This window comes from Oryx dammah, unplaced genomic scaffold (assembly GCF_014754425.2).
Source record: "Oryx dammah isolate SB20612 unplaced genomic scaffold, SCBI_Odam_1.1 HiC_scaffold_20, whole genome shotgun sequence".
Taxonomy (NCBI): Eukaryota; Metazoa; Chordata; class Mammalia; order Artiodactyla; family Bovidae; genus Oryx; species Oryx dammah.
Window position 1 is genome coordinate 68,340,659 of NW_024070204.1, and position 12,034 is coordinate 68,352,692.

General features: G+C 36.0%; 1 protein-coding gene across 4 annotated transcripts in view; it reads right to left on the reverse strand.

Moving 5' to 3' along the window:
- The window catches only part of RANBP17 (RAN binding protein 17), a 349,515-nt gene that overhangs the window by 317,385 nt on the left and 20,096 nt on the right, over positions 1-12,034 (reverse strand). For all 4 annotated transcript variants that reach the window (XM_040262770.1, XM_040262768.1, XM_040262769.1 and 1 more), the window contains one exon: positions 4,582-4,748. In XM_040262770.1, the coding sequence (XP_040118704.1) occupies positions 4,582-4,748 (167 nt within the window). The remainder of the gene's footprint in view (positions 1-4,581; positions 4,749-12,034) is intronic.

Here is a 12,034-nt window from a genome sequence, read left to right on the forward strand (position 1 = left end):
GGGTAGGTGTAATTAAATTCAAATTATCTCAGGATAAAAAAATAAAGGAAACACCCTTAATTTTTGCATTAATTCTTCATGGCCCTTTAGGACAATCTGAACTCTATGAACTAAACTACAGATCTCATTACTGAAGCGTCCATCTCCTGTGTAAACCAGGCCACTGCTCCTTACAGTGTCATTCCCTAACCAACTGTTGGCCCATGAATCTGCTGGTAGTCTGCAAACTAGATTCTGATCTGAGAATGGCTTGATACTGGCTCATAACAAAAGAGTTTGCACCAGAATATAAAACAGATAGTCACTAAGTACACTGTTTAGTTCAGCTGGCACGTTTTTCATAGCAAGTCTCTCTCAGTGAGGTAAGGACCATGTTGATTTACTGACATATTCATTTTGACATAAACTCCTTATCTCGCTGTGGACCGGGAATCTGAATAGGACTGTCCTAGATGACAGTATTATCTCCTGGATATATATGTAGGAAGGAGGGACATAAATGGTAAAAGTATGGCAGCAAGAAGGTGACAATAACAGAGAAAAAAGACATACAAAATTTCAGGTCATTAAAAATTTCACAAACCTAAAATAATTTTTAGTACAAAATTCAAAGAAGCTGTTAATACCCAAAGGAACCATGGGGTATCATTTTGGAGTACTGAAACATTAAGTCAATTGTCTTTTTCATGACTCCAGGTTAAGTTAGGTCATAATACCCAGAAAGCAAGTGTTTTTTTTTGTGATACTGTAATAAAGTTTGAAGATAAAACCTTTTCTGCTTCTTCTGGCCTTCCAAAACTGATAAAAGCACACTAAAGCCCAATTCAATAAGCTCAACTTACCAGCCACTGAAAAGGGAGCTTAAAAACTGCTAGCCAACAAGAATGATTTTATTTCATTCAGTTCATTCTTTATTTTAAAAGAAATGTAAAGTCTATTCTTGTTTACACTAATGACTGCTGAAGAACTGTGTATAATCTTAGTAAATGACAAGAGAGGGGTGCTACTGCATTAGTCAAAATTATATGTACAACTATAAAGTGAGAAACACATGTGTTACGGAATAGACTATTCCTCTGTCCTAGAGCAGATCTCCTCAGGGCTAAAAATACACTTACTCCACTGATGTTTTAGATAATCAAATATTTGTTAACCAGGATTTCAACAACATGAATAAAAGAGAAGCAGTATAGTCTAGAGTTTCATATTCTGGGGTACCTAGCATTACAATGTATGATGGAACTATATCTTACATAGCGATTAAATTTGACAGTTACTGTATAAGCAATAACATCTCAGAAAGTCCAAGTTGCCTCTAATTGCCAATAAGCCAACACCGAACATCTCTCAATTAATCCAAACTGCCAGTTTTTCCTTGAGATTTGTAACAGACCACTTCTTTAGTAGCACCAGCTAAAGTACTTTTCTTGTGATCAGGGATAAAATTTACATGAAAAAGTATGTGTGTGCTAGGTTACCTCAGCCATGTCTGACTCTTTGCAAACTTACAGACTGCAGCATGCCAGCTACCTCTGTTCATGGGATTCTCCAGGCAAGAACACTGGAGTGGGTCACTATGCCCTTCTCCAGGCAATTTTACTGACCCAGGGATCAAACCCATGTCTCCTGAACTGGCAGGCAGAATCTTTACCACTAGTGCCACCTAGGAAACCCACACATTTAAAAGTACATTATCTTTAAATCACAACAAACACCGGGAAATTCTTAAAGAGATGGGAATACCAGACCACCTGACCTGCCTCTTGAGAAATCTGTATGCAGGTCAGGAAGCAACAGTTAGAAATGGACATGGAATAACACACTGGTTCCAAATAGGAAAAGGAGTACCTCAAGGCTGTATATTGTCACCCTGCTTCTTTAACTTCTATGCAGAGTACACCATGAGAAATGCTGGGCTGGAGGAAGCACAAGCTGGAATCAAGATTGCTGGGAGAAATATCAATAATCTCAGATATGCAGATAGCACCACCCTTATGGCAGAAAGTGAAGAGGAGCTAAAAAGCCTCTTGATGAAAGTGAAAGTGGAGAGTGAAAAGTTGGCTTAAAGCTCAACATTCAGAAAACGAAGATCATGGCTCCAGTCCCATCACTTCATGGGAAATAGATGGGGAAACAGTAGAAACAGTGTCAGACTTTATTTTGGGGGGCTCCAAAATCACTGCAGATGGTGACTGCAGCCATGAAATTAAAAGATGCTTACTCCTTGGAAGAAAAGTTGTGACCAACCTAGATAGCATATTCAAAAGCAGAGACACTACTCTGCCGACTAAAGTCCGTCTAGTCAAGGCTATGGTTTTTCCTGTGGTCATGTATGAATGTGAGAGTTGGACTGTGAAGAAGGCTGAGTGCCAAAGAATTGATGCTTTTGAACTGTGGTGTTGGAGAAGACTCTTGAGAGTCCCTTGGACTGCAGGGAGATCCAACCAGTCCATTCTGAAGGAGATCAGCCCTGGGATTTCTTTGGAGGGAATGATGCTAAAGCTGAAGCTCCAGTACTTTGGCCACCTCATGCGAAGAGTTGACTCACTGGAAAAGACTCTGATGCTGGGAGGGATTGAGGGCAGGAGGAGAAGGGGACGACCGAGGATGAGATGGCTGGGTGACATCAGACTCGATGGACTTGAGTCTGAGTGAACTCTGGGAGTTGGTGATGGACAGGGAGGCCTGGCGTGCTGCGATTCATGGGGTTGCAAAGAGTTGGACACGACTGAATAACTGAACTGAACTGAAGAGCACATCATGAGAAATGCTGGGCTGGATGAAGCACAAGCTGGAATCAAGATTGCTGGGAGAAATCCCAATAACCTCAGATATGCAGATGACACCACCCTTATGGCAGAAAGCAAAGAACTAAAGAGCCTCTTGATGAAAGTAAAAGAGGACAGTGAAAGAAGTGGCTTAAAACTCAACATTCAGAAAATTAAGATCATGGCATCTGGTCCCATCACTTCATGGCAAATAGATGGGGAAACAATGGAAACAGTGACAGACTTTATTTTCTTGGGCTCCAAAATCACTGCAGATGGTGATTGCAGAAGTGAAATTAAAAGATGCTTGCTCCTTGGAAGAAAAGTTATGACCAACCTAGACAGCATATTAAAAAGCAGAGATATTACTTTGCCAACAAAGGTCTATCTAGTCAAGGCTATGGTTTTTCCAGTAGTCATGTATGGATGTGAGAGTGGGACTATAAAGAAAGGTGAGCGCTGTAGAACTGATGCTTTTGAACTGTGGTGTTGGAGAAGACTCTTGAGAGTCCCTTGGACACCAAGGAGATCCAACCAATCAATTCTAAAGGAAATCAGTCCTGAATATTCATTGGAAGGACTGATGTTGAAGCTGAAACTCCAATAGTTTGGCCACCTGATGCAAAGAACTGACTCATTAGAAAAGGCCCTGATGCTAGCAAAGATTGAAGGCAAGAGGAGAAGGGGACAACAGAGGATGATATGGTTGGATGGCATTACCTACTCAAAGGACATGAGTTTGAGTAAACTCTGAGACTGATGATGGACAGGGAGGCCTGGTGTGCTGCAGTCCATGTGGTTGCAGAGTCAGACTGAGCAACTGAACTGAACTGAACAATCTAAGTATCTGAATCATACCGAGCAGGGCATGATGGTCATCCTAATAGGCACAGAGGAACACAAAAGAGCAGATTTAAGTTCCCCATATCAAACCCTGGAACATACTGTGTGGAATGGCAAGTGAAATCACTGGAACAATTTAAATTAGTGTTCCCTAGCTTTTATTTGGGCTTCCCTGATAGCTCAGCTGGTAAAGAATCCACCTGCAATGCAGGGAAACCCTGGTTCAATTCCTGGGTCGGGAAGATCCTCTGCAGAAGGGATAGGGTACCCACTCCAGTATTCTAGCCTGGAGAATCCCCGTGGACAGAGGAGCCTAGTACTGGGCTCCTCTGTCCACGGGGTCGAAATCAGACACGACTGAGCCGCTAAGCACAAAACAGCACAGCTTTTCTTTTTTTTTTCCAGCCCAAATACCCGAACTTGTGTATAAGTTTAATCATTTAGGTTAAAAACATTCTTGAGAACCTAGTATTGACTCAACATGGTGTAAGGTAAAAAAATTTTTAATATGTGTCTTAAGTTAGAAAACCTGCTGAAGTACTAACACTATGCTTTACAAGGTCACTATGCAACCCTATACAAATTAACTAACTTTTTTAAGGCTCAGTTTCTCATTTATAAAATGTAATTCCCTTCAAAGAGATGTAATAAGCATTGAATTAGATAAAATACATGAAAATATACATGTTTCCATATATGTAATACACAGACACACACAGTTAGAAATGACAATATATATTTTTGAAACTACAAAACATTATAATTTGCATTCTTCAGGTTTGGAAGTTAATATGACATGATCCTCTTTTCCTGGCAATAAAAAATACAGGCTCCAGAGGATAAATAATAAATCAAAATTAATATCATTCTAGTAGCCACAAAACAAACTATACAGCTTTAAGAAAAGCAGTTTTCCAAACAAACAAACAAAAATTACTTATGTTCTTACAATGTAATAAGGCCTTCTTACCTGAAGAAACGTCTTCACATCAGCAATAATTTCTCTGAAGACAAATCGGTCTTTCTGAACTTCAAACCACCCTGATTTAGTGATTTTAGCTATGACTTGAATTAAAGCTTGGATAACAAAGGGAGCCAGCTTGGGTTGTGATGCCACATAATTAAGAATGTAGTTTCCTGTAAAAAAAATATATATATATTCTATCATAATTTGGACTTTTCAGTAACATACTATGAATCATCTAAAGACAGGCAGTGATGAACCATTCTTTGACAAAAAGTTAATCCCTTCCTCCAAGATATGTACTTACTCACACAGTCAGTTTTCCTATAAGGCTTATCTGTATGAAGCAAATTTGTTCCAATTCAACTGATATATTAGGGGACAATATGAGTATAATGCAGATGTCACTTTTGTTTTTGCATAATTTCATTTAGAAAAAAAACAAAACACTAGGTGAATACAGAAGATTGCAACCAAGTCAAATAAACCAAGCCATACTCAAAATGCATGTATCTACTAGCTATCTCAGTTCATCTCGTGTGTTACCAGACTCACTCATCTCTCTCGGTTTTATAATTTTCCATCCTATTTTCCATCCTATTTCAGATCACCTTCCTTCTACCACTTTGTAATAACTCACAAATTGCAACCCTTTGGAAGCCCACTTCCACAAACTTCAGTCTTCTTCAAGATAAAACCCCATCTTTAGTCCACTATTTAGTATTTCTTAGTCATTTAACATGTGTAAGCTCTACTATGCCTTTTGACTTCTATCCTTTTTTATGTGTCACTGACAAAATGTTTCAATTTTATTTCTATAACCCCATTTCTCTAATAAGCTCAGTGGTTTTTACTATATAACACTGCACCGCAGTCACTTTTAGGAATTCATATGTCATGTTATAGCAAAACTGACTATCTGGCTGTCTAAGTGGCAGAAAAAGTACAAATAAAACAATGCAATAAAATAAGTATATAAGTTAAAGAATGTATGAACAGAATAATAAAACCTAGAATAAAGTTTATACACAAAAATAATTAACAGTGGGTAGCAAATTGGAGGAGTAACTTAGGCAAAAATAGGCCATAAAGTCTAACAGAAAAACAGAAGAAAAAAATGTTATAAAAGGAAAAGATTCCACTTCTTCTTTGGCCTCAAAGGCCAGCATATAATTTGGGAGAAGAGTGAAGAAAAAGTAAATACTTCACTATTTAACTAAAAATAGCTTTAATGGAAACAACTCCAAAATTCGAGAACACTTTCAACAGTTGTTCTTGACAATTATGATGAGAATCGTGACATAAAAAAGAAAAGTTCTCACAACTGGCACATTTCAACCTTAATTTTTATTAACATTAAAATTACACACTTACACAAATTAGATTAAAAGATTTTCCTAGCATTAAGCGGTTTCTCCTATGGATTAAAATAATATGGTTCTTTTAAACTTCATTATATATAATTTTTTATTTCCACGATGAAACTTGAGAAAAATGATACTGTCACCTGAATATAAAAGAAAATCGATTTATTTACTGCTATTATTTTTATTTTTAATATCCTGAAAAATTTTAACCTAGAAGGGACATAAGGAATCCATATGTTAGTAGCAGTAACCACTGGCAAGGTAATTTCAAAAATAAAAACAACCAAATGGGAGACAAACCAAGTTTCACATTTAAGGTAGATATCAACAAGCAAAACTCCCAAACACCTTGAGAAAAGATACTAGCTAATACGTTTACTATCTAAGGCCAAAAAAAAAAAAATTTTAATAGACTCTATTTCTGTTATGTTAGTTGAATGTTTCACATATTCTCATGTTATGCTTATTACTGGGTTGGGCAGAAGTGTGTTTGATTTTAAGTAAAAACAAAAGGTACATTTTTCATTATCACCAAGAACTATAGTGAATGACTAACTGAATGAACTTTCTGGCCAACCCAATACATGATTTATAATAGTATTCCAGTTTCATAAGCAAGTGCCAATGATAACAATCAAGCAAAACAACAGCAATCTCATCAGCAGCAGCCGAAGATAATAAGGAAAAGTCATACTAAGAAGAAAATGAAATGTTCAGAAATACACATGGGAGAATAAAATAAACAGCTGGAAAAATTCCCAGACAAAAGTTAACAGAGAGTTGGAAAGCTATGCACTAGAGGCTCTTTGCATGTCAAATGCCCATATGATAATAACAACAATACTTAGCATTTATGAAACAAGTTAGAAATTAAAAATGCTGAAAAAAGCTTTATGTAGCTCTCATAACAACATGAAAATATTGCTATTATTATTGTTTCTTAGCAAAAAATATGAAAGTCAAAGAGGTGAAAACTTGTCACAGAGGCCAGTTTGTTTTGGTTTGAGTGTCTGTTTGTTTCTTGTTTTCAAATACCAGCCAAATCATATACACATGTACACCCGTGGCTGATTCACGTCAATGTATGGCAAAACCACCACAAAACTGTAAAGTAATTAGACTCCAATTAAAATAAATAAATAAATTTTTTAAAAAAACCTCTACTAAGTCCAAACTTGTAGTCCACACTTTATGATCATTCGGCTGATACTTTCAGCATTACACATTATAAAAATTTAATATGAAATATTTTTTGACTGATTAATTGAAGTCAAGTAAAAAATATGCCACAAAGCCTATTAGAAAACACACAAAAGACTATAAAAGAAAAGGGGAAAGACTCAATCTCTTGATACTTTGGACTTTGAGACTCAGAATCTCTTTGGACTTTGGTCCAAAAGGCTAGCATGTTATTTAAGGGAAAAGGTGAGGAGAATAAAAATACCTCAATATTAACTCCAAATGCCTTAAGAGAAACAATTCCAGATGCTGTGAACACAAAAATTTGAGCTCAAGAGCTAGCTTAAGAAATATTTTGAGAGAATACATACAGAAAGAAACTATCAAGAGAGGATCAAGATAAGATTTAGGAGGTGAAGATGTGGGAAAACTGCAATCTTCACACATTGCTGGTAAAAACACAAAATGGTACAGGTACTTTGAAACACAGTAGTGCAGTTTCTTTAAATGTTAAGAATAAACTTACCTATGACCCAGCAACTTCACTCCCAGGCATCTATTCAAGAGAAATGAAAACATATGTCCACACAAAAACTTGTGTGTCAGTGTTCATAGTAGCATTACTCATTGTGGTTGAAAAAGCAAAAACTACCCAAATGTCTATCAAATGGCGAAACGATAATAAGACATCACATATCTATACAAGGGAATATTATTCTATAATTAAAAAGAAATATCAACACATGCTACAACATGGATGAACCTCAGAAACATTTTAAGTGAAAGAAGTCGGACATAAAAAACTACACATGGTAAGATTGTATTTACATGAAATATCCACAAAAGGTGAACGTTATACAGGCAGAAAACATCTTAGAGGTTGGTGGTATGGGAGCAGGACTAACTTGTCAATGAGCATGGGCATTTTGGGGGTACGATGGAAATGTTTACAACAAAGCTGTAAATTTACCAAAAATAAAAAATTGTACACTTAAAACAAGTCAACTTTATGATATGTAAATTATACTTCAATAAAGCTGTCTCAAGGGAAGTTAGCAAGGAAGAAAAGAGGGAGGTAAGGATTGAATAAAGGAGGGAGAAAGAGAAGGAGAACAGATTGATTTATATAGGTAATTAAACTAAGCTACACTTTTATTTAAGGACTGAACTGATGGCTCAGATGGTAAAGAACATGTCTGCCAGGCAGGAGACCCAGGTTCTATCCCCAGGTTGGGAAGATCCTCTGGAGAAGGGAATGGTTACCCACTCCAGTATTACTGCCTGGAGAAATCCACTGACAGAGAAATCTATGGAGTTGCAAAGAGTCAGACACGAATGAGCAACTAACACTTTTGGGGGAGGCTTCCCTGGTGGTTTAGATGGTAAAGAATCTGCCTGAAATGCAGGAAACCTGAGTTCAATCCCTGGGTCAGGAAGATCCCCTGAAGAAGCAATCACAAAGAGTCAGACATGACTGAAGGACTAATACTTTTATTTGAATAGAAGATTAAAAGGATAACATTCCAGGCTAGAGAAAATGTAAGAAAAGGCACAAGGCAGAAATAACATGGTTCACGAAAAATACCTCTGGTACAACTAACAGGCTAAAAACAATGAAGATACAAGACCATGAGGATGATCTACCAGAGTCAAGCTCATGAAAGGACTTTGTTGCCAAGCTGAGTGGAAACGGTATTTTAATTGATGAGCAATAGAAAGACATTGTAAATTATACTAATAAAGGCAGAAAATAGTGTCCTGAACACAGAGAACAGGCAATAGAGTTAAACAATGAAATATGTAGTCTGGGACCATATCATGAAATACGGAAAATTTTGGAGCTGATGTAAGAAAGGCAACGTGACTTTGAGGCAACCTTCACATTTCCCATTTTAACTGACATGCCAATTATTCTACTACACGTCAGACAGCTCATAACATTCTAATCTACTTGAGGACGCAGGAGTAGTTAAGTCAAACTTAACCCAAGAAACTGATAAAGGAAACACATCATTTGTTGCTTGAAACTGTGTTATAGGTTTCTACTTTTCTCTTTTTTCCAAATTTCTTTTAAGTACATTCATTCTTAATTAGTACACTTTTAAGTATCCACTTAAAAATATAAGTGAAAAAAAAAACAATTTGAATAGGCCCATATCTATTAAATTGAGTCAGTAATTAACAGCCTTCCAAAACAGAAAACACCAGGCCTGGATGGGTTCACTGATGAATTCTACCAAATATTTAAGAAAGAAATTCTACTAATTCTCTACAATCTCTTCCATGAAAAAAAGAAGCAGAGGGAATTCCTCCTAACTCATTCTATAAGGCCAACATTACCTTAATACAAAAGCAGACAAAAACAAGACAAGAAAACTTAAAGTTGAGCAAAATATCTCTTATCAATATAGAAACAAAAATCCTCAACAAATTACTGGCAAAGCAATTCAACAATGTATAAAAAGAGTTTTATATAACATCCAAGTGGCATGTATCCTAGGTATGCAAGCATTGTTCAACATCTGAAAATCAATTAATGTAATCCATCACATCAATGGGCTAAAGAAGAAAAATCACATGATCATAATAGATATAAAAAAAGATTTTAAAAAAATCCAACAGCCATTCATGATAAAACAAAATTTTTTTTTAAGCAAACTGGGAAAACAGAGGGGGAACCTTCTCAACTTCATAAAGAACATCTATGAAAAAAAAACACAGCTGATGAAGAAAATCAAAGAACTAAATAAATGAAGAGATAGCCCATGTTCATGAATAGGAAGACTCAATGCTGTCAAGATGTCAGTTCTTCCCAAACTGATTTATAGATTCAATTGCAATTCCAATAAAAATCCAACCAATTTGGATATTGACAAATTGATTCTAACGTTTATATAGAGAGGCAAAAGATCCAGAAGATCCAACACAATACTAAAGAAGAAAAACAAAGTTGGAGGTCTGACACTATCTAACTTTAAGACTTATTTTTATAAAGCTACAGTAATCAAGACTGTGTGGTACTTGTGAAAGAACAAATAGATCAATAGAGCAGAAGAGAGAACCCAGAAATAGACCCACATAAATACATTCAACTGATCTTTGACAAAGGAGCAAAGGTGATAAAACAGAGTAAAGAGAGTCTTTTCAACAAATGGTGGCAGAAATGGACCTCCACATGCAAAAAAAAAGAAATCTAAACACAAAACCTTCACTTTTCACAAAAACTAATTAAAAATGGATCACAACTCTAAACATAAAATACAAAACTATAAAAACTCCTAAAAGATAAAAGGAATAAAATATAGGTGACCTTAGGTTTAGTGATGACGTTTTACGAATAACATTAAAAAATAATTGATAATGTGGACTTCATTAAAATTAAAAGCTTCTGACCAAAGGAATGAGAAGACAACCCACAAACTGGGGGGAAATTTTTGCAAAAGACCTGATAAAGGACTATTTACAAAAATATACAAGGAACTCTTAAAATTCAACAATAAGAAAGCAACCTGACTTAAAAATAGGCAAAAGATTTAGACACCTCACCATAGAAAATATACAGATGACAAATAAGCATATGAAAAGACATTCAACATGACATGTATTAGGAAGCCATATAAGAACGGTCAAAATCTACAACAATGAAAACACCAAATGTTGGCAAGTATGTGGGAGAATGGAATTCTCACTGCTAATAAGAATGTAAAGCTGGTACAGCCCCTTTGGAAGGCAGTTTGGTGACTTCTTATAAATCTAAACATACTCTTTTCATATATACAATCCAGCACTCTCCTTAGTATTTACCCAAATGAGGTGAGAACTTATATACACACAAAAACCTGCTTTATAGCAGCTTTATTCATAATTGCCAAAACTTGGAAGAAATCAAGGTGTACTTCAACAGGCGAAATTATAAACTCTAGTAGGTGAACAGATAAACCACGGTGCATTCAGACAATGACATGTCAGTCCATATTAAAAAGAAACGATCTACTAAGCCATGAGAAAACATGGAGAACCTTAAATGCACATTACTAAGTAAAAGAAGCCAATCTGAAAAGGTTACACACATAATCTCAACTATATGACATTCTAAAAAGGCAAAACTACGGAAAGAACAAAAAGATCAGTGGTTGCCAGGAGTTAGAGGGAAGGGAGAGATGAACAGTTGGAACACAGGTGTTTTAGGGTAGTAAAGTACTGTATATAATACAGTAAAGGAGGATATGTGTCATTTACACATTTATCCAACCCCGCAGACTATACAACACCAACACCACCAACATTGAACTCTAATGTAAACTACGGAGTTTGGGTGCTAATGATGTATCAATGTAGGCTAATCAGCTGTAACAAAGGTACCCACTCTGGTGCAGGATGCTGATAATGGTGGATGCTAACACTGAGGGAGACTATACATGTACAGGACCAGAGGGGTATACAAGAATTCTTTGTACTTTTTGCTCAATTTTTCTGTGAAGCTAAAAGTGCTCCAAAAAAAAGAGTCTACCTAAAATATGTTTGTGTATGTGTATAAAGTTAAACAAAATCATGTTATGACAGGTTTATAACATTTGACTTATTTTTTAAACTGCAGATTTCTCTTTTGCTTTCTTAAGCACACAAGTCCATGAGAGAATGGATAAATTCTCCTCTAGACAGTCTTCAGCCCATAGGTTTTTTGGTAGATATTCTTTATCAAGTTGAAGAAGTTCCCCTCTGTTCTTAGGTACTTAAAGAGAAATATCAAACATATAAGACAAATGATGAATCATTCTGGGATTTGATCATTCAAAAACTGAGCTTAAAAGAATCATCATACATAATACTATACTTTAATTTTTCTGTTACACAAACATGAACCATGTGAACCTTGAGGCTAGAGAGTAGAATGAGTCAACAGTCTACTTCCA